Source organism: Acromyrmex echinatior, chromosome 19 (assembly GCF_024713525.1).
Source record: "Acromyrmex echinatior isolate Ae372 chromosome 19, ASM2471352v2, whole genome shotgun sequence".
Classification (NCBI taxonomy): Eukaryota; Metazoa; Arthropoda; class Insecta; order Hymenoptera; family Formicidae; genus Acromyrmex; species Acromyrmex echinatior.
In genome coordinates, this window is record NC_141870.1 from 3,954,001 (window position 1) to 3,979,431 (window position 25,431).

General features: G+C 35.0%; 1 protein-coding gene and 1 long non-coding RNA gene across 3 annotated transcripts in view; one reads left to right on the forward strand and one right to left on the reverse strand.

Moving 5' to 3' along the window:
* Window positions 1–25,431, reverse strand: part of LOC105147852 (uncharacterized) — a 185,093-nt gene that overhangs the window by 137,638 nt on the left and 22,024 nt on the right. The gene's annotated exons all lie outside the window — the stretch shown is intronic.
* The window catches only part of LOC105147848 (uncharacterized), an 86,396-nt gene that overhangs the window by 46,200 nt on the left and 14,765 nt on the right, over window positions 1–25,431 (forward strand). The window contains exon 2 of the mRNA XM_011059153.2: window positions 23,195–23,445. Within this exon, the coding sequence (XP_011057455.1) occupies window positions 23,413–23,445 (33 nt within the window). The 5' untranslated portion in view covers window positions 23,195–23,412. The remainder of the gene's footprint in view (window positions 1–23,194; window positions 23,446–25,431) is intronic.

The window sequence follows — 25,431 nt, forward strand, 5'->3', positions numbered from 1 at the left end:
ACATAATAAAGCTGCGTCTCGTAAAGTCGTCACTTGAATCATCTCCGAGGTCAGAGAGACATTGCTATCTTTCCGACGAGACGGTTCATATCCAATGTCGACAATGCAAAATTTCTATGAGAAATTTGCCTTTTATTTTCATGAGAGATAAATTCTCATGTTATATAAAGAGTTAGGACTTTATAAAATAAAATCGAGTGAACCGTATCTCGTTTTAAAAAGTTAATTTAATTTAATTTAATTTATCTACTATTTTTAATTACATCTTTGACATTTAATTTAATCTTATATTTCTAATTAATTTATCTAATATTTTTCCTAACGATTAATTATATCTTTGAATATATTTTAGTATTTATTTTTTAGATCAATTTTGAACCCGTTATTAAGATACTACATTCGTGCAAGTTACGTCATTTAAATAGCGCAGATATCATCGCAAGAAATATGACTGATAAGAGAGATCATTGACTTTGATCGAATTATTTTTACAGTGTAAGCAATTATGGCATCCGACTAATAGTATGATACTATTTTCAGATTCGATTTAATCTTAATCTTTAATGACACACGATGAAGAAAAAAATAGAGAATAAACTCTATATTTAACTTGCACAAAATACCAGATACGATCAAAAACGAGCAAATTGAGTATTAGAATAATACATTACAACCTTAACTTTTTATTAAATATTTAAGAGAATATACAAAAATAAAAATTTCGACTAACACAGAATCTTCAGTTCAAAAATTGCTAATAAGAAAATAAAAAAATAAAATAGCGTAGTTACACATATTAAAATTAATAATGTTCAAACGTAAAAGATAAGTCAAAACTAACAATTCATTAATTTAACGTAGATATTAAATTGTAAATTCTATTGAACATATAATGATTTTCCGATCCTTTATTACACGTAGATCGTTCGTGTCCGGGATTAATTTTCATCACTTTTCAAATATATAAAAATTATGAAGAGATTCTTACATATACTTTGACATCTTTAGAAAGTATTTATTGTGTATTTAAAAAAAATTATAAAATATAAATGTTATAATTAATTAATTAAGCTAGTAGGTATTTCAAAGAAAAGAAACGCGCATGACATGAATGACTCAATCATATGTATAAGGGTTAATCTTTGGAATGTTGGACAATTTCATCCCGTGAAATTTGCGTCACGGATCTGCTTACGCATTTCTTCACGCCTGTCCGCGCGAATGGATCCGTGTTAATAAAAAAAATAATAAATAGAAACCTCATCCTTACATGCACGTGTCGATTGAAGGTGCCGCCTCCGAGTTTTATTGTCCGCGCTTTGGTACCGGGCAATATAACACAACTGTTAACAATAACGATACTTATGTATTTCTAACCGCTCGCGCATTGATTTATTTCGAGAGACAAGTCGTTTAGTAATGCATCATCGGCGTCAAACATATTGATGTGGATGCAAATGTACCAGGTGGCATGTGACATATTCAATCAGAGCCGGTTCACGACGTGCCGTGCCCTGTATTAACGTATTCGCCATTCGATGCGCTCTCTCGGGGCGCCAGAGTTGATAAAGCAGCAACTCATTTGTAACCCGGGCTTACGGACGACTTTACGGTTTACGGTCGGTATGGAAATGCTCCGGTATTGATAGTGCATGACATACTATTGTAACACGCTTGTAAAACGGATGCAAATGTACAGGCGTTACTAAATGCTTTCAATCATACGTTAGACACATTATAACCGTTAGAACCTGCGACAAGACAAGATTCCAATGTGTTTTATACGCGAAAAACACATGAATTTCTGCTAACGACTGTTGTGCGAGCTGCGAGCTAAAACAGGCAGATTGATACAAACGGAGGTACATTATATAATTTTTCGAATAAGAGCTCCGTAACGTAATCTGTTATATAGAAAGAGAAACCCACAAGATATTCGAAATTTCCAATCGTAGTAACAGAGTTACTAGGACTATTGACGGGAAGAAAGAGAATTATTGCTAGTAGTTAGTAGCAACGGTTGCAACTGCTACCAACAAGGCGATTTGTGTGTCGCCAATACGGGTTCTCGGTGCCCGCCCACAACCATTTCTCCGCGATGGTAGGCCGTAGTTAGATACAATCTACGAATCAATTCGTGGGCCGTTCTTGTCTGCGACATGCACCTAGAGAATGATTCTGCACCACGAATAACCGTTGTTCTATTGACGTTTATTTATACTCGAGGTTGAATGATAAAATCCTGCTGCCGAATTTTTTTATCGGGGGATGTTGAAATTCTGAATACAATCCAACTGTTGGATTGAAAAATGCCGCACGAGATTGCACATCGGTTTAATTTGTTATTCGTATTATGGAGCATATTTTTTTATATTAAAACGTAATTTATATATAAACTAAAAAAAATGTAGATTAAATTTTAATAAATATTTATTTGAATGATACTAATGGAATATTTATTTTAAATAATATATATTTATTTACAAGAACTATTAATTATTTTTTTACTGAGTAAATATTTATTGTAAATGAATTAATGTTAAATTGGTATCGAAAATTATGTATTAAGATTTTTAGTAAATTTTTTCTCAGTTTAATAATAAATGTAGCTATCGTATTTTAGAAATCGTCTCATAAATATTATTTATAGATGTATAACGAATTTATACGAAAATAAGTATTTTAGCCGTGGGGTCGTGTTATTGATTAGAATTTTCAGGCATAATTCAAACAGTAGAGTCAAGAAAAACCATTAATGCATTAGGTGCCGAGAAGGTGAATGAGAATAAACGAAGTGAGAAACATTTAGAAGGAGCGGCTTCTTTACATTAAAACCCACTCTCGGCATTTATCATCACTGTAGCCGCTCTAATCCCTCGATTAAGCCTCAACGCGCGATGAAACTGGATTGCCGAGGTATATTTACTGGAATTTCTGCTTTCTTGCCGATTTAATCTACGTTGCGTTACATCTATTGCGATGTAAAGCAAGAAGCGATCAGCGGCCCAACGAAAAAAAAAGAACACCCTGAAATTAATCACTTGTCAGATTATCGCAAACTTGAAGGGAGTACGAACGGTTTCATGACGTTACATAACGTTTCTTACACGAGCCGATTATAAAAATTATGCGACGACATGTATCCGAATGCTCTTCTTCTGACAAATTGAAGCGCGTACGATATACACATTTCGCGCGTGATGTATTTCTTCGTTAACGGTTTTGTTACTGTTACAAAGCGTCACCTTATATTCCGCAAGAGAGGCACGTATAACGACTATAATTAATATTTCTTTTAATTATAGTCACTCGCGTCCCCGCGCGCAATTACTCAGTAAGGAATTCTCATTTTGATGCCATAAAACAGGTTCACGAGTATGGCGTTTCACTTACGATAATTGCGAATAATAATAAATAATACGGTGGCGAGTTAATATCATATAGCATAAACGATTTTCCTCATAATGCGCGACTATGGACGCGACGTACCTAATGATATGGTAAAAACTTAACGATAGTCCGCGTGATAAGATTGCTAAGATACCGATCTTTGCGAAATCGCGATGCATGTAGAATTAAAGTTCCTGCTATTTTATGTCGCGCATGACCCCGCGGATTTTTTAACCGATCGCGTCTATCGATCCAAAGGTCTTCTTTGAAAAGTAACATCATTATAAAAGAACATCATTATAATAATTGAAGAGAAAGTGAAGGATAGCGCCGCGTCGCGCATTATCATTCCCCGTCAAGTGATTGTTTACAGACAATATTTTTTCCATCGATTCTACTTAAAGTTCAACCCTTATTCACTTAAAATTTATTTTCACCTTTTTAGATTCAACTTCGTGTAATTCTTTTGTTTTTATAAGTCATTGAGAATAAATATAAAGGAGAAATAAAAATGTAGGTAAATAACTCTGGAATGGAATGAAATCGCGACGAGGTCCATTTTGACGAGACGTTCCATTACGCACCGAAATAACAAATCGCCATGATAAAATGGCATGAAATCAATTGGAGACGATGCAGAAATAACAAGGGTGCCGGTCGCTAATGCCGCGGGCTCGTAGAGAAGAGACCCTGATGTACCGATGCGATTTATCACTGTAAAATGGCCCAATGGGTGTTAGCTGTCAGGTCGGTCGACCGCCGATTTGTCAACCGGTGGCTGGCACTACGCGCGAGCTTTGACTAGCTTTGTCGCGGTGAATCGCAATGGTCAACCGATGCCAGTAGCGATGGCATCTCGACTTCGCGACTAATGCGACCGTCAGAATGACACGCTCGAGAGTGCATAAAAGCGCAGATCGTATATCAAAGAGGCTCCTCTGTTCGTCTTAATCTTTTATAGCTCGTGCCGTTTTAGTTGCAGTTTTGCTCGAGTATCTCGAAAGGATTCCTAGCGGTTTCTATGATTTTTTTTATGGCGCAATATTAATCAATACCGTTTATATGAAATATTTTAAAAAGTAGAAAATAATACAATCCTAAATACACTGGAAAAAATTTACTGAAGCTTACATATTTTTTTGAATAGTACTAGTAAACGTTTACTTACAACAAATAAATATTTAATTTAATACTCAATAAAAAAATGATAGTTAAATCAAATGTTTTTTGTATCAAATAAATATACGTTTAGTTACTTATTCATTAAAATTAAATATTTTTTCAGTGTATACATGCGAATTAAGATAAATTTAATTATCCTTTCGCGTTATAATATCGTCTAGACAGAATTAAGTTTTTTTAATTATGATAATTCATGATATTGCAATAATGCTAATAATGGATTACATATGCAAAATGATACTTTTTGAATAAAGACATAGAGACAGATTTGAATAGATCGAAGATACATTTATTTACATTAATTACTTGCTTCTAATAATCCAATATCATATTATTAGTTACTTCTATTAAGGACGAAATATTCCCGAGTCATTTTATAGTCAAGATTCAATTACTATTCTATCGTATGTGACGCTATGAATGGACTGAAGGAATTTACTGCTAAAATTTTATCACTGACCATTTACATTACGACCGGTACAGTGTATATATAGATCGATTTAATCGCTTCATAATATTCATTGACTCGGTACCTCCTGTTACAAGTATTTTGTACGAATTGGAACGCCCATCTTGGTTATAACTCACGCAACTGATATTAACTCTTCGCCGTTCTGCCTTGAACTCGTCATATTTCATCTGCGCGAAATATCATAAATTATTAGCCATATTTTTGTGTCGAATTATAACGTTTCATAATAATAAAACGATTCATTTATATGAATTCCATATAATCATAATTGTACACACAAATTATAAGTAATAATGCACAATAATTGGACACGTAAACTTCTTAATTTGTAAATCGCTGCACGTTTAGGTTTACAATGATAAATGGAATTCCGTTTAAATGCGGAACTTTGTGCACGCTACTTTCTCAACATGCTCGTTCGTCTCGTCGAAGGAAGAAATTACGGTCTTTACGGTAAATCCGTAAACGGGGAGCTTTTACATTCCGGCGACTGGTTGGTATGCCATCGGCGCGGATCCTCACAAATTTGCAGTCTCTTTACTGCGTAATGACATTACGCCGTTACGGCGTCCTCGTGTTTTCACCCTGGTTTATGCATTTATGCACAAGGGGGAGGAGGAGGAGGAGGAGGAGGAGGAGGAGGCGGAGGTGAGAGACGCATCTCTCGGAAACGAGCAGGTAGGGATAATGAGAGGGCGGCTGATGGTGCCGGTTTAATCATCTCGCGAAACACCTAACGGCTGTTACTCACGACGTCGTTGACCACGACCGCCGTCGCCGAGGATTCCTGGATGAGTCTACTCAATGAGGTATGTCTCCTGGCATGAATCACCCTTGCCTCGTAAGTTACTTACAGCTCGCTTTTTCGAACCAATCACAACAGCGATCGACAGCCTCGGGCAAGTTCGCATGTAGACAATGGTCCATATTCACATCTCACTTTCATTGATAAATGCGTGCGTTTAATTCTGAGTTTTTATGATACAACGTAGAATATATGCTAAATACGCGCATTTATCGATAAAAGTGAGGTACGAAGTAATAAGTCAAAAGTATTATCAATTTTAGATACAAGATCCTGAAACCTGAGAGTTTTGCTTTTTATTCTTTCTCTCTCCACTGAATATTTAATTTTACGATGATCAATGTGAATAGATGAATTATACTGAGAAAAATGTTTTGTATAAATAATTTGGTTGATATATGAAGTACAAAAACTTCCTTATTTTTTGTAATTAAAAAAATTGTGTCACTCCAATCGAAATTTGATTAGTTTAATCAAATTTTATGTAGGACAAGCTAGAATGTCAAAACTTTGCAGTATTACTCATGCTTGAACTTTTTACGTAATTCTTTAATGGTCCAACAAAATCGTTTTTTCCATGTATATGTATAATAAAGAAAACGTATGCGAAATGCTACACCAAGACTGAAATGCTACATTGGCCTTATCATAAGAACTGTGCTGGAGGTGAGAAAAAACACGCGACCGAAACAGCAAACGTTCGCAGTCCACGCAAGAAAAATGAGATCCAATCAGACCAGACAATCTTTAATGATCGACGATTACACTTACATGGTTATGTCGTGTGATCAGTAATTACACACCTTGCGCTTACAATGATACACGGGAGGACAACACGTTACTGACAACGCGTGCGCGTTTTAATCTCATTTATAAAACTGATGGCGCCGCTGTAATTATAGAGTCACATGATATATGCACCATCTTTGTTCTGGTATCGATTTCTGATTGCTATCGGTGCACGAAATCGTCATCGACACCGCCCTCTTGTTACTTCTGTAAAAATGCAGCGACTGTCTGAATGCTATCCGACCTCACTCGTTCCTTGAACAGCGGAAAGAAAGAAAGAGTGAGACTCTCGAGATGCTGTCTCGGAAGCTGCGATTAGACGCGGGTCGAATTAGGTAAAAGGAACGCGACCTTGCACTCACGAACGATACACGGTAAATTACCGAACGACAAACGGCAAGATGGAATCTGACACAACATTTTTACGCTCGTCCGACGGCGCGTACGAGGTCCCATTACTTATTCGTAATGGGATTAAGGGCACCGCGTGGTGATGCAATCCGCTACGAGAGAAGTCCGAAGCGGACCGCGCGCAGCGAAAAGTGATAAAACAACGTCTCCGAAAGTTGTACCGCGTGTCGCTTTACGGGGCGTTAGGCCATGAAATTGTAATTTAATTGCTTCTCCCGCAAGTCGTTTCTGTGGCAGTGATTGCGGTCGGTCGGTCGGTCGGTTGGTCGGTCGGTTGGTCGGTCGGTCGCAATTTGCATCCTAAATTAAAAATCCTTCCTTCTGAAGACCCGGACTCGCCGACTATCGCTCGCTGCGAATCGAGTCGCGCGATAAATTTACACGCCGAGGTATCGTTCGTTAATTATGCATGAGAGCGTTCCTATTATAATATTCGAGCGATGTCCAAGCAAACAATGTACAAAACACTCATCTAATTATGCCACGCTGCGTGTGGCCGAGTTGCGTTCAGGAGACATTACGATCTGCCGCGTTAACGAGCTGAATCGCACGAATCGACATCGACATGATTTTAATTTAAATAATGTTTCGTTCGGCGAATATCCAAAAGTGTTGAGAAATATTAATATTCGTGTATTCGCATCTGTTTTTTCCTGCGGCCAATTAGAGCGTTGATTTACACTCGCCGGGTCACCGAGCTTTAAATGAATTAATTATTATTTTGCTCGTAAAAGCGGCCAATTAAAAGGCTGCACTTGCACCTTGCTCGCTTTTACGATTTCTCGCAAAAAGTTGTTCGCGAAGAATGTTTATATTATTTATAGCACAAGTGTATAGCACACCTTAAGTAACTCGATTACAGTCGGGTTGAGTTTGAAAGTCGGCTTGTAAATCTTGAGTATCGGAGGTAAACGGTTTTCTATTCTCATTAAAATACCAAACGCCTCGTTTGTTCAGATTTGATATTCAAATGATAATATAAAATCTCTGAAAATTAGCCGAATTAATACAATAATAACACGCGGATAGATACGTGAGAAAGTTAACGAACTTTGTGTAAACGTATATCTCTTGATTTTAAACGGCGCAGATCGTAAGAGACGAGTGATAACATTGATAGCTAACTGCTAACACAATCTAGCTTTTCAACTGTATTACAGATCATAATTTATAGGTTTGTCGAGTTATTTCATACATACACGTGGTTCATTCTCGTAAGATAAACATGTAAAACGCTGTCTGTCGTAGATCGCGCGAGGATTCATCATTCTACCTCATATCCTTTTCCCACCCTTGTACATCTCTTTCTCTCATCTCTTCATGCATGATTTGTCTTCTTCCGAGTTCGCCGCGACGGCTGTCACTTCGCTGACACCGAGATCAAGCTCGATTATGTTTCCCTCGCGATATTCGCCACGATAATGGGAAGCTAGTTTGCCGTTGCGCCCACAGAACGCCGGATGAAATTTGCATAAACATTAGTCACGTTCCCTTTCTTACATTCCGATACATATCAAAGCGAACAAAGATTGCGATGCCAACCGTGTGGCGTGACGAGGAAACATCAGCAATTCGCAAAAAAACCGGACGGTCGTTAATTACTAGATAATAAGACGAAACAATCGTCTTATTAGCGGAATTATAATTTCAAATAGTTGTTATGACGCTACTCGCTACTCGCCACTCAGCCAATATTGATTGCCATTTAAATCAAAACGTTTCATTATAATCGACCGCACAACGCGACGATCGTGTATCGATAACAGCGTTGTAAGAACTGACTATACAAAAGGTAAATTAATACGAGAACCGGACAGTAACGAAAGGAAAAAATATAAGGAATATAAAACGATGCCTCGAGATATGGTCGAAATGGCCTCTGTTTGCCTTTGAAGTTTACCGAGACATTGACATTGATGCGACTTTTATAGTGATGCAAATGAGATCTTTCCCCGACTTCTATAGGAGTCCTCCACACCTAATGCACTTCAGAATATAAGCGAGTTTTAACATCAATTTAAACATTGTAATACGTAATATGTACGTCCAATATATAATATGTACTAATATCTAATATGTATATGCACGTACAGGATTACAAATAAATATATGTATAAATTGCCTGAGATGCGTCTGAGATGCGTCTGCGATCGCCACTTTATTATAAACAGTTTTTGAACGAAAGCAGTGTCCACTGCGAGATTACTCAAGGAATCGTGACGTTTACGTGCTGATACTAACGCGATTTTTATGGCAGCTCTGGTATTCTAAACAATTCGTGAGTCTAGTGTTTATGGCGCGTCTGGTTGCTTTTACTATTGCGCTCTTCCGGTGATTTCGGTGGTTAACATAATTATGTATATGTACATAACTATGTATATCTGTACAATGTTACTCTCGTTTTCTTTTTTTTTTTGCGATTAAAAATTATGAGACTCAAAAGATTCTTAATGAAGTCAACGAAAAAATTCTTCTTCTCAAACGTTAAAATTGTTATGAAAGATTTTTAGCACATTAACTCTTACTAGCTAAACTATTTGAATAAGAAAAAGTAAATTGAAATGTTAAAAATTTAGCTTTTGTCGTCCGAAGTGATCTGATAAGAAAAAAAGAATAAAATCTAATGGATTCGTTTCCTTTTGTGTGTATCTTTGGCCCTGCTTTGAAGCGTACTACGACATAAATGCAGCCATTAAATCTAGACTCAAAGTTAACGGCATGTGGAACTCGGCCACTGGGAACGCGGCTACACAAAAGAACTACAAAGGCAAAGGTAGCGGAAAGAATAAAGTAGAGTTAATAATAAGCGTGGAGAAGACGATTCTAGCATATTTATTAAACATCTAGTATATGTCATTTGTTCTACTATATTATTTTACTCACACACTGAGAGAAAAGATTTTATCAATTTAAAAGGTCACCTTTAACAAATGTAGATAGTGACAACAAATATTATTGTCTTAATATTTCTTGTGATTGATGCTAATCTGCTTTTCCAACCAATTATTATAATAATAACAGAAGCAATTTATGTAAAACTTATTTTTTATAGACTTTTATTTGTTAGCAATACTGATTATTTTGATTTGTATCGTAAATCGTGTATTATTTGCTACATCACCGAAATTCGATCATTAGCAATAGTAACTGATCGATCTGTTACAATCGTTTTGTTACCAAACTATTTTAATCTCTTTTTAACAAACTCATTTCTCTCAGTGTTGTCATTATTATAAAATTATTAATTATAATTTTTAGCAAATTTAATTCTCTTTCTATTAATTGTGATTTTTTTTAGATCTCACACACACACACACACACACACACACACACACACACCTCAAAACTTGTATAATTAAATTAATAATATTGAATAAGATTCACAGCTAGAATTAGATTCACAGCCTAATAATCATGAAAAAGCGAAATTACGACGATATTTGAAGGCGTTTAGTGAAATATTTCCAATTATATCCGTTAATTATTCAATCAAATCGCTTATCCAAATCAAATTAATAAAACATGAACACGATTGCGCGGTATTGCGCGGAAAATGATTAACCTCCCAAAAGCGAGAGAAAAGCTGATCTCGCGCGTCACGCGCTATTAAGCTCAGACTCGCGGCGTTCGTGCACAAACCGCTGAAAAAAAAACGTTTAAAAACTGTAAATATGTCACTGCGGTCGCCTGCGAGACCGTTCTCGCTCGCGGTTCGCGGTTCCAAGATTTACGCAGCCGGCGCTAAATCAAGAAGAAAGAGAGATAGAGAAAAGAGACATTCCGCTGCTCTCGTCTCGACGAGGTGTCGCGGTTAAAACACCGGATGTAATGCGTACCGAGTGCTCGCAGCGCATTTTGTATGACACAAATGAATCATCGCAACAATCGTAATAAAATAATGAAGATTAATTTGTTCTACGTGTCTTTCTATATTTACGAAGTTTTTAAGATGGACGAGTGAACCCTGCATAGTCTAAACAATATAATCTTCTATTTTATTTTACATTGCAATTTTTTACTTACATGACTTTATGATTTTCTATCCGGAATATCTCGATTTATTTCTTAAAGTATATAAATGTTAAATATATTTTATGTAACGTGATTTGTGTTGATGTTGGGTTATAAAGTTGTAAACGGCAAGAAAGCGGGAATGCGTGAGAATGTTAGGGAAGTATGTATGTGTATTACGCAAGCGATCTGCAATTATACCGAGATGCTTGCGCCTCTTTATTTATATATGTATAGTCTATAGACAACGTGCTCCAAAATGTATTTCAGACACAGCCGCGTAACGGATCATGGACCCTAAAATTGATTTATCTAAGAGAGCAGCCAAGGGTATCGTAAAATGGGATGTTTGCCGTTCGAAGGTGGTGACTAGACACAAGAGTTAACGCAAACCCGTAAATCAGATGGAGTAAGAAAAGACCTTTATGATGAAGTCGCAATTAACTGTACTTTGTTTAGTCACACATTTTCCGATCTTTGTGATGCCGGTATGAAGACCGCCGAACAAGAATTCACAGCGACGCGCGCTCATTGCAAATCTCGCAATAAAAGTGCAATAAATTTATGCAGTTTAGATGCATCTGACTGGCGATTCAATCTGTTTCTGGTTCTACCGCGTGTTCATTGGTGGAACGGCGATAAACTCGTCTGCTGTCGTACGTAAGCTTATCTCTTGCGGCTCTAACGTGATTTTTCACCGTAAACCGGTGGTGAATACCGTCCTATCTAAATGCCATGACGTATCGGTATCTTTGAAAAAATACAAATTTCACAAGGATGACCGAATCGCTGAAAATAAATGAAGCGGTACTAATCATGGGGGTTGAATTGTGAACGTAAGTAATATGCCTCTTTAAATCTGAATCAGTGGATAATCATTGATATCAATGCCAAGTATGCCACTGATATCAGTGAATTAAATGTGAGATTCCTAATCTAATTAATCTTTATTATGTAATGTAACTAACTTTGTTTTAATGCATAAATTTAATGAATACGTATTGGAAGATTGAAATTAACGTGCAAATATTTGCACGTTATCAGTATTTTAGTTATATAATGCTAAAACATTCTTCGTTTTTTAATTGAACCTCACTGATTATTCAGTGCCAAGTGCATTGGCAATTACTGGGTAATTAGTAACTATTCACTGATTCAGATTTAGAGATATAATTATTCCTACGATCTTTATTCTTAATTTTTAGAAAAATAATAAAAAAATCTTTGTGGCGATTGTGTTGCCACAATTCCACATTTAATACCAATTCGGCCGAGTATTAAGAATTTCGACGGAACTAAAAATAATAACATAATAATAAAACATACATACATAGACACGCGATATGCAATATTTGAACATCACCAATATTTTTAATATATATAACTTTACAAATGTTTTAACATCTACCGACATTAAAAAGAACTCGAAGTTATTTTCGACTCCTTAACGCGAAAATTTGAATCACGAAAGTTGATTGATTCACGATAAGATTTATATATTACTAATATTATTACTAGTATTATATCAATATTAACGTCTTCGTCTTTTCAGAACGAACGTTAAATCCAGACTACTTCCCATTGACAGATTCGTAACAAGCGACCGTCATATTTAAAACCCTTTATACACATTTCTTATATTATGTGCCATTACCATTCTTTCTAAGTTTAGATAAAAAAATTCTATTTATGTTTGTGTTATTATAATCAATATCATCGTAAAATGAAACATCGCTTGGAAGATAATTGCAATCACATTAAATAAATTGAACTAATGAAATATATTTAGACTATACATATTCCAGTGTTTGATTGTCAGTATAAAAAACTTTTAGCTTACGTTGCACGCACTATAGATTTTCTACACTAGCAGTGGAATACCGTAAATCGCAATCCAATCATATTACACAATAGTATGGATTGGATTGCAATTTACGTTTCATTGTCCCAGCGGTCATTATTGCCGGATATCACGTTTGCACTATTGCTCGCCGGATTGCATTCGTTGATCTTTAACCAGATTTCAGCCACCGCAGGCGGCGCCGCATATATCGCGATAATGAAGGCAATCCATTTGCTTATTCACCGTGTCACTCTCGTGGGAGTAAGACGTTAACGTGGCAACGAATACTCGCCTCTGTGACAGTGGACGTAGGCGCCTCTTTTGCGCGACACGCATCCAAGTTCCAGATTCATCGCCGCGTTTGTTAACGTATCCGAATAAACGGATTATGAATTGTGAGCGACTGATTCACGCAAACTCAATTCGACAAAATCATCGTATGCGGATGAACAATATTATGTGTTTTTACCAGAGATCAACTTTAATCTCGATTTAATTTACTCTTCATTTTTTTTAGTTTTAATTTAATAGGTTTTTTAATTTTTTTTTTATCCTACTAACATGGATCATTAGTGACTGAGCGATTCCTATTCGTGCAAATTTCTTTGAGTCTTTCTAAATGAGTAATTATAAATTATACTATATTTTATTATTTTCCAAAATGAAGTGCCAATATTTATTCTAGAAAGTTGAAAGTATGTTGGTAAATTTTGAGAGATTTTTTTAATCATTCTGAATAGATGAAAAAAATGAACGGATTCTAATCACCCTTTAGGGATGAGGCATCAAATTGTATCTAGTATGGTAAGGGTTAAAAATTAGCAAAAGATGAAGAATACTATAAGTTGAAGAGATTAAAGTTAATTTACGTTGTTAGAAATAATATTGAGCATTAGATGCTCAATAATACTGAAAGAAAAGATTGGTTACTGCAGCAAATTAAATGTAAGATATGACATAGCATTTTTAATTGGCCGCAGCAGCAAATTTTTGGTTGCGTTAGTCTATCCTCAATGTTAGTATAGGATTTCGATAAGCTAACACAACCAAAAATTGATTGTTGCAATCAATTAAAAATGCTATATACTATGCCATATATTCAGCCAATCTTTTCTTTCAGTGTACAATTAAATATTGTGCAATAATATTGATTGTCTAGCAATCGCTTTATATTGTTACAAAATTGTCAAATATTTGCATTATTTCACAGTCATGTGTAAATATTGTTCTGGTATGTTTTAATATTATCCGATGTGAATCTTAATGTCTTTGAAATTAACGCTGAAAGGGAGAGTCTTAAATCAGGGATGCGTACATTCATCGTTTGCGATTAAGATCATTGCGTCGTCATGGAAACACGAATTTCAAGTTTTCGTCAAAAAAATCCACAATTGCTTAATATATAATAAATACGGAACATCGGCTTTGTCGGTGTCACTTTAATTGGCGACTGGTCCGGAGAACCAGTCTTCTCGCCGAGCTTCGGTTCATCCAGTGATACCTCAGTCGGGTCGAATTCCCTGAGAGCCATTCACAAGTGATATCATGAATGAGCTTCGTTCATTCTGAATAAAATGTCCCGGCGAATCTCTGACCGCGGAATATCTGACGATCCATCGCGCTTAATATCATAGAGCCGGTTTTGAAGGCAAGTCGGCTTATTCGCGAGTATCCGGTGAAAATGAACTTCGACTTTTAAGCAAGATTTATTTGTATCATCGCCAATCATTTATCGTCGGTTTGAGATGGAAAGTTGTTTATTAGAAAACTGTGTGTGTGTGTTACACAATAATTAAGCCACTCAAATCTAATAATAATCAAAGTTAATTTAAATTTGTTTTCCGTGGCGATCGCTGTTTTTTGTAAACTCCGCGAAATCGTGATTATGTGGAATCGGCGCGAATTTACACAATGGTCTCCGGAGTATATTTATTAATTATATGATAATTATATTTATTAATTATGTGATAGTCACGAGAGAACTATTCTCAAGAGACAGAGCTTGAGTATGTAAGTCGCGAGTGATAGACGCTTAATGAATTTGACGATTAGCTCCGACCACGTTAAGTCTCACTTTACAATTCTTGTAGGCGTTTATACTCGGTAGTTGTCAAACTGCCACCTACTGCTTCTTATATTTCAATGAAATACATTACATTGATTAAATGCATTACATTGATTAAATACATTAAACACTTGACTTCCGCCGTACAAGTTGGGATGAATTTGTATTAGGACAAGCTTGACTGCATTACAGATATGTTTTCCTTTTGAAATATTATAATCGGTATTCATAGTTCTTATTTTAAGATCATCTTAAATAACGTTTTAAGATGCTAGTACAGCTGATTGGTTTATGACATCTTAAGACTATACTTAAGAGTCCTAAATATAAGATCTGACTATGAATACCATTCTTATTTTTCATTCTTTAGAAAAACTTTTATCTAAATCTTTATTCGGTCATCGAATGTTCTCCGTAATATTTTGCGTAATAAATCGTACATAGACCTTACTTATAGTTCATGTGCTTTTATATTTCCCACACATAATCAGCAGCAATCGCGAATATGATAATAAAACTGTGCGAATATCGTAATATTTTATCGCATCAACGCCAACGTAGGATTATGAATTGCAGTGCAAATCGATCTTATTTTCATAACTAATCATGTATGTCTATACATATTATATGTATATTAAATAGGCCAGATCCATTTACTAATTTTTCCCAAAGATTTTTGTGAGAGCGAATATGAACGGATATATAAGTATCCGTGATTGATGTGTCGACTCAGGCGATTTGTTAGGCGATTTGCCTTTGGAATATATTAAACAATATTCACTGTTCACATTTTCATATATAATATTTATTTTGACATGATATATCAATGGGCGAATAATATATGTTTATTGGGCGTAATGAAATATGCCGATAATTCATACCTAATGTCTCGATGAATAACTAAAAGCTATTTCTACGAAGAATTTTTCTAGCTATTTATGAGAAATGAGAAGAGGTGAGATTGTTAAATCTTATGAGGTATATATAATTTTTTTATCCTTCTTCATATCTTCTCGACTTAAAGAATACAGTAAAAGAAATAGTCAATGAGATGACTTTTTCTGATCTTGTACGAGAAAAAGAGATAAAAAGATAAAGAAAGAGAAAGAAATATAATGTTATAATTCACAAAATATTAACGTCACGATGCTTTATCAATACCTTCGGAGAGCAAACAGTTTACAAAAAAATTATAAATTACAATTTTATAAATTATACTAAATTGTAGCAATGTAAGCAAAAAAAAACTATTTTTTAATCAATTTAATAAATTTTTGCGATATCCATGGTATATATGTTTTTCCGTCTGTCATATTTTAAAAATATTAATGAAATTGTAATGAATATAAAAGGAAATTATTGCAAAAAAAGAACGTAATATATAACCGACCTAATTTATGAAATCAAATACGAGATTGCAGATTGTGTCGACAGTAAGAAAATTAAGAATCATAAATAAACGACGACATTTTCTCACGCGGAAAAAGCTTGTATGAAGTTTATGCGGACCCTACCTGATTTTAACGAGTGCGGTTGCACGTCGGCGTTTCATTATTTATCTTATAAAATCGCAACTGTCGTTATAAATTGAAGATCATGGATCGTTAGGGCGAATTCGTCGTGTGGGCAGAAAGAATGGTAATGTCAATGGATTCATAAAGAGAATATATCGTGACATGCGACATCATGAAATGGCGCAAGCCATCAGAAACAGTTTAATGTATTACAGTATAATGTTGAACTTTTATTATTTTCGCAGAATGGAATTAATTCCTATTCGTAATTATAAAATTATAAAATTATAAAGTATCAACTGCACAAAAATTTAAACAATTGTTCCAAAAGCCAGTCTCTCTCTCTTTCTCTCTCTCTCCTCTTTCTTTTTCTCTTGATTTTATTTGAGTATTCGCTTGCATTCTCGCCAAGGGCTCGACGTATGCAGTAATTACCGTGAAAGTTAACGGTAATAAATAAACTAATAACAGCTCGCGAGATAGAAGGCGTTAACTAACCAAGCTCAACGCATTCTCAACGTGATGTTTTTATCACGATGTAGTTAGGCGCCGCCGCCGATAAGTGACTCAATGCAAATAGAAGCGGCGTCGGCAGCGGCGATTCTGCTAAATGCCAATATGCTTCTATGTACTTCGTACTTATCGATTACGCGACGGTAGAAAATGCCGATCATACGTCATGCATGTTCATTCGGTCGAAATTTTCGTGACAGTACAAAAATACGAATTATGGCTTATAGTATCGCTTAAAGTACAATTATAGCGTCATCTTACAAAATCGCGTATCGCGAACGATTCTTACGTCATTACGTACCTTATCATATTGCTTATACTCTGTCATAATCAATAAAAAATTATTGCAATCGTTATATGGGTTTACTCGCGTTTAACTATCGACTGGAGTACAATAATCGCGATTTGTTCTGCTCGACGGGATATTAATGCTTAACGGCGATCCAGACTGGGATAATCGCGATATCCAACCATTGAGAATACTCATGCAGGCTAAATTACCAGGATTGCAAGTCACCGCGCGAGAATTATGCGTCTCGTTCATTACTCGTAAACGATGCCGTAATTAAACCACAAGCCTTCGTCGTACCTGTGTCTTCGAGAGCAGACCGATTGACTGTTTATCTTGCGGCATCGAGATCATTAATACGTCGATCGATGGAGATTGCGCATCCGGCTCGACGGGGTTCATTTGATGGACCTTGAGCATGTATGCTTGAAGATTGAATGAAATAAAAGATAAGACGAGAACGGAGGACAAGAGAAAGTCGATGTTGTTTTCACGTAGGTAGACAACGTGGTATCAGATATAGTTCCCAAGGGATTAGTTATGCTTTTTACTAAAAACTTATTTCCTGCTGCGACGACCATCCATTGCCACGCGACATTGATCTTTAAAGTTAGGTCCGCAATCACTTCCTGGAAATCCCGTCTAATAATTGAAAAAAACTGTCGCGACGATATAGTTACTGTGTTATATTATCATAGGACTGGTATTAAGATTTGTTCGGGCCATTTATTGGGGATTTAAAGGGATTTAGAGGATTATAACTATAACTTCTCTTTTCTCTTTGATTGCATAAATCCTTAATGCTGATGTTGTTTATGATATTTTTATGACGTTTTTAAAGCTGATATTATTTATTCAATGTTGTCGGTTATCGATTATAGAATTTTAATAAAGTTATTAGTAATGTAATTATATATTATTTATATAATTCTACATATTCTAATTCTATTTTTCTAATTGCGATTAGATTTTTTAATAATAATTGTTGTAAAAAAATTTTAAATGTTCAGTATTGATCATACAATCTCTATAATTGTATGTAAAACCTGTATATATTATATTGGTTATAATTTGAACGTATAGAACACACACACTTACTCAAAATTATTAATGACGCTATATAAATAATATTTCATCATTATTTTTATCCTTGTAGCTTCAGGAATGTTTTAACTTGCGCATACAATCGCGGTTGGTCGTGTAATTTAAAATGGAACGGTCGTGTTCGTTGATAGTTCGCGACAGCAATCGGCTATAAATTTATGTGCGGTGTGTTATTTGAGCGGTAACGCATGATAACGGCACGCTAAGTCCGTTTGGTTATCGTTATCGGCGCAAAATCGGTTGCACATGTGTTGCCACATTCCAGTATGGAATTCGCAGGTACACAGTCTAAATTTTTGGGAATGAAAATCATTCTTGCCCGACTAACGCAACTACTCACTTTTCTTGGAGAGAAATTCCATTTCCAATAGAATGCACGCAGAACGAACTCTGTGAAGTTCTAGCACTTCATTTAAAAAAAAAAAACTTTTTCTTACAATTTCAATGCATCCCGAAGAGTTCTAGAATTTTGTAATAAAATTAAAAATAGTTCTGATAAATTAAGCCATAAATAATAAAATCATCGATATAAATTTTTCCAACTTCATAAAACTAAGTACGAGACATTGTGACATCTCTTTAAATATTAGGGTCCGAGTTATCATTTGTTCTTCACAAAACTAAGTACGAGACATTGTGACATCTCTTTAAATATTAGGGTCCGAGTTATCATTTGTTCTTGTTGTTTACCAATTAATAAAGAATGATAAAAACGATACATCATGCGTTTCATACGTAACTCGGAACGCACCTTTAGTTTCGAGAACGAAACGCGAATCGTGAAGGAATGCAGACCAACTGAATTCCGCGTATTCACCGATAGTCCACGATAATGCATTCAGTGACAAAACAAGAGTTACATCCCTCCTTTGTGTCTCTCTGTCCCCATTGCGTCGTCTTTACCGCGGCAACACCATGATAAGAAGCGATGACTGAGCATCTTATCAAACGAATTCTTCAGTGGCGTGACTCACTGGCAATGATACTTATAGATACCATATGTATTATCTCCACCGTGCTATGGTGGCGCAATATAATTCGAAATTATAACCCTAATCCGCTTACGATTACCGACACTATGCTGTGTCGGTCGCTTTCATCGACCCTTGAACTCTACTGAAAGCAATCGAATCGAATGGATGCTACTATTTTGATGATCAATAGAAGGAGGATGCCGATGATTCATAACAACAGGCGAGCTGGCGATAACAAGAACACCCGGGTCGATCACCTAGCTAGAACATCTACGTCATCAAGTCACACACCCCATAATTATTCATAATTATCTTTGATAAACGCATTTGAGCGCTCACGTACTGTGCCGCTCACGATAGCTTTGGTTCTCTAATAATAAATATAATAAAAATTGATTGGAACGATATAAGATTAAGATTTTGGATGAAGAACATAAAAGGATTTAATAAAAGATTAATTTCGGAAGCGATCCATATAAAAAAGCAAAAAAAATGGACTGAATTTATAAAATGACACGGAAATGTTGGATCTGTTATATAATGACTTAATTAAGAAGAAAAAAATGATGTTTCTTTATTTTATAAACTATAAAATTTGTATCGTTGATTTCTATTTAATTTCGTGATTATTCAATTTATTTAGTATATGATTTGATAATTTATTTAATTGTCTTGTCTGATAAGTTATAATTTTGTATCGTATCAATTTTCATGTTGGTATTTATTCTATTTAATATTTATACTTATAAACAATATAAATACGAAACGCTCTCTCACACGCTCTCAAGACATAGTTATAATCACATCGAAATTTATAACGGATCATCGTTATGCTGAATACAAAGTAAAGTTTATTTAATTGATATAATTAATTTTAATACATTGACTATGAATAGCATTACAAAAATTTCAATTACTGACACAATTTTAGCTAAATGACAGAATGTTTCTTGTTTGGGTATTCAATTAAGTACAACAGACGACTATAAAGTTCTTAAATGTGGACAACAGTCTAACGATAATTTATTAACTATATTTGTATATCTTTTTACAACGATTTAAATTGACTTCGAAAAATATTATTGACACACTGAAAATGACCGATCTTGTAGTCGAAACATCTGTAATTGATGATTATATATTATATTTTATTATACACGTACAACTGTGTCGGCTCTTATTGGCATTATGCTCCTTTATTGATTTAATCTTTGGAGCCTTTTTTCTCAATTTTTAATTAAAAATTGATAGCTTTATAATTCTTGAAATTTAATTTTGAATAATAAATAATTACATTTACTTCCTTAGCAAGGAAAACAGGACATTGGAATTAAGTTTAATTTCGAATTTAACAACTTTGTTTTACTTAGCATTCTTCACGCTTTGCATACACGGTAAGAACAGTTTTATTGAAGTATTTAAAAATTTAGTTTGGTGCACTAAAAGACAAATGGCTGAATATGACATAGCATTTTTAATTAGTTGCAGCCAATTTTTGGTTGCGTTAGCCTATCGAAATTTTATACCGACATTGCGGATAAGATAATCAAAAATTGATTGCTTCAACCAAAAATTGGCTGATGCATTAAAAATTACTTTACTATATCCAATTAAAAATGCTATGCCATATTTTACCATTTAATTTGCTGCAGCAGCAAATCTTTTCTTTCAGTGTGAATTAACAAAATTATTTTCAGATCTATATCTAGCTAAATTTTTTAATATTTTAGTAAAATCGTTCTTCCTGTACAAATGTAGATACAACAGCTTAATTTTATTCAGTATTCTTAACATGTACAAAGTACATTTAGCTAATTTAATCTCATGCGACTAATGAAGGATTAAATGTTGAAAGTGCCGTCCCTTTCTAAGTCTATCTTTCCTCAGAAACAGATATAACCAGCTTGACTTCGGCATTTTGCTTGGAATTAATTTGCGACGAGTGAGGAAACGCGCGACTACGGACGGATCTTGTTTCTAGTCGAGTCACCTCGCATGATCTCTCGAGAGGTCCGATGGGACATGTAGAGTTCCACAGTCGGTGGCGACAGCTTTCCTTCGCATCTCATCGCTTATCAAAGTAGTTAGTTCCGTTTAATTTGCTCGGAACGGCGAACGCGCGCACGCGTGAAATCCCGTCCATTACGAAACGGTGAGAAGGCGTGTTTCCACCGTGTGAGAGGCGTCGCGACTTCCAGACGGGAACCAATCGATGATTTCTCGAGAGTCATTAACTCACATAACGAATGATGCCAGGAGAACGTTGATGTCGATACCGCCATACTGTTATGCATGGCGCCCGTACTTCTCATCTTTATCAATTAGAATTTATACGATTGCGGAATTATTGAGATTTAGGCAACAAACAGGATTATCATTTCGCGGTCATATATTAATAGATGGTGCGGTCAAAGCCTAGTATAAATAAGATAAGAAATGATATAGATATAATGTAAAAAAAAAAAGAAAAAGTTTTCGCAAACAAGAAACATTGTCGAGCCTTTCACGAGGAAATATATTCCTGTTTGGTAGGTCAGTTACACATATTACTAAGCGACGCGTAATCGCCGGAATTGCTTGAGACAAGTGAGCATAAGATAAGATATCGATTCAAACACAACGATGAGTGACGAAATATAGACGACGTGATGCCCGCACCTTGCACGAAATACCGGCGTTCAGCCTCGTTAACTTTATCGACAAATCTCGAAATTGGGTCCAGTCGGTTCTGACACGTCGCGGTGAACGCGTTGTCCTCTCGATTTATGCAGTTGATTGCGACTCTTTATATCATTCGTGCAATTAACTCACGATTTTTGAGGAAAAAGATTCATCGAAGAAGTGAATAGTTCTTGGAATTTAAAGTCGTATATCAGAATTTTGTGCATTTAGAATTAATCACATAAAAATCTTAAACAAGTTTGAAGTGACGAGTAGCTTTAGAATTTACTGGATTTTTCTTGAAAGAGAACGAGAGTGAGAATGTATAATGAATCATGGTCGTGATAAAAAGTGAAATTTTGTAAGTTGATCACATTTATGTTCAGGATTTATATTTTCGCATTTTATCACTCAAAAAATTACCAAATTTTAATAAATATTTATTTTAATAGTAGGTATTAACTAAATATTTATTAAATGTAAACATTTATTTGGTAATAAGAATCATTAATTTAAGTATAAGTTTTTTAATAAGTAAATATTTATTTGCCCTAAGTAAATGTTTAGTAATATTTAAACAAATATTTATTAAAATTAAGTAAATTTTTTCAGTAATATTATACAGAGTACAATTGTGGTCTAGTTCATAGTATTATCGAGTAATAATTTTATTATATTAGAAAAGAAGGTATATTGAAAGAAAAGATTGGTTGTTACAGCAAATTAGATGGTAAAATATGGCAAAGCATTTTTAATTGATTGCAGTAGCTAATTTTTTATTGCTTTAGCCTATCGAAATCCTATATTAACATTGCAGATAGGCTAATGCAACCAAAAATTGACTGCTGCAGCCAATTAAAAATGTTATGCCATATTTTACTATCTAATTTATTGCAGCAGGAAATCTTTTCTTTCAGTGATAACTGAATCAGTCTCTAGGCAATCAGTCTTAGCAAGATATTACAAAATTTCTTTGAATAATTTAGAATTCAATTTGAACTCGATCGAAGCTAATAAGAGTGCGTGACGTGCTTATGCAATGAAAATAATCGATTGCAAGTCTCGATACTGATTCGGATGGAATGATGATTTGGCAATAATATCATCGTGATTAGCGGCGATGTAAAAGACCAGGAATGTACGAGTACATGTTTATTGATTCTGTCGACAGATCGGCGGCGCAGTAGCCATGTCATCGTCGGATCGACACGACGGATCATCACGAGAAATCGGCGTGGAGCTGGGAGAGAGTCATCGTCGTCGGCCCGGTATATTTAGGGCCACCGAATAACGCCGGCAACCGAGAGATCGGTAACCGAAGGATCGATACGAGCGAATCGATCCACCAGCTCGCAACCTACGGCCTCCTTGCTGGCCTGGCCAGCTACTATGCGAATTGAAGCTCTCAGCACCCTCGTCGCGGTAAGTTCTAATTGTAAGATGAATTTTGGCGAATTGCTATTTTTACACTGAAAAATGTCTGATTGGAAATTTGGTTGAAAATGAACGAATCAGAATTTTCTAATTAAATCTATTAAATTCTAGTTGTGATAATTAGAATTCTGATTGATCAGTATCTTGTGGTTCGTCCATTTCCAAGCATTTTCTTAGTGTACATTCAAATCCGATAAATTTAACTTCGAAACTTTTTCAGTGTGTAACGTGTTTAAAGAATTATGTGCCCACATATTCAAGAAAGATAATGAGTAAGAGCGGAAACTCAGAGTCTTGCATATAAATACATAATATATAAAAAAACGAACTAATCAAAGTCCTTCATTTCCTTCCTTTATATAAAATAAAAGATCTGATTGGTTTATTTTCTTATGCTTTTTGTTATGCAAAGACCTGTACTCCGGCCTTAACTGAAATTGCAAATTTTGAAAAAAATTTAGAAAACAAAAAAATCGTCGAAGTCGCATTTGTCGTATTAATCTGATTAAGTCTATATTAAACTATAAATTAGAGCTTGAGAATTGCAAATTAAAAATTCAAATTAAACTGATCAAACGTATTAAAATTAAATTTATTTGATTAATCGATTTTAATCTCTCATTTTTAATTTATAAACTTTAATCTTCAATATAACACGGGCTTTGGATAATTGACTCGTTAAATTATTTTTCGAAGAGAGTCAATCGAAACCTGTTCGACACATAAAGTGTTAACAGTAGCCTCTCCACGGACATGTCTTAATAAAATCCTTCACCATGTGCCTGTTGCGTGCGGAGTGCTTAAGGTCACCCATAATTATAATCGTGTACGAGCCCCCGTACGATTGATGCAACAATCGACGAGTGTGCACGTCCTGGTGTTGCATTGTACCGGATGAGCGAGCAGCAAAACAATAATTGCAATGTCCCGTAACTACGTAACGATCGTAAACCACCGGCCGCGTGCGTTATTAGCATATTATTGAGATAGCGGTGTGCATATACGCGGACCGCTGATAGAGCTATGTATGTCTCACGTTTTCCTCTCTCAACTGCTGTCACGAACATATCGATAAATTTTTAGAATTACGACGAGAATCACGCACTCTTTCACGCGTCTCTCCTCACATTTTTTTTTCATCTCCTACCTATATTTTATCACAACCGGACAACCGAACTTTGTCGCGTTTTCGTACAATTCACTTTCGATATAATTTGAGACATAATTGTTATTTATTATAATTTGAATAATTTCATATATAAACGCGTCAATTTGTACTAAAATCTTTCTAATAATATTCGAAGAGAAATGGAATCTATCGGGTGAAATATGGCACAAATTTTTGGCATGTAAAACACTCGTAAATATTCACTATGGATTTGTACAAAATATATAATACTTTGTCGATATTGATAATTGAAATGACCATGGAACGTCATATTTTATTTAGAAATTTAAATAATAAACAATTAATTCATTTCTTCCTATCTTTACGTCCTATTTATAGGATAGCATCTTTTTAATTTTTTTCTCCACATGAATATTCTTGGAGCATCTTTTCGTATACGTACGGATTATATATATATATATATATATATATATATATATATAAAATTATATATACATAGAGAAAAAAAAATTAAAAAGATGCTGTCCTATAAATAAGATAGTGGGAAGAAAGTTAAGTTAAAATGGACCGAGAAGTGTTCAACATAGATAAGTAAAAAGGGCCATATTCGATCAAAGCGGGTCATTTAAATAATAAATTGCGTCATATACACTTCATTCGATTACATTGATCGGTATTGCGATTGATATAACGTTCGTAGGACCGCACGCTGATCGTGTTCAGGACCGATTAGTGATCCTGCAACATCGGGAGAAGAGAGAGCAACATCCCTATCACCGGTCGACGTCACGCATACCGGTGGTATCTACATAACATTATGTGCTGACGATGTACAGATATACGAG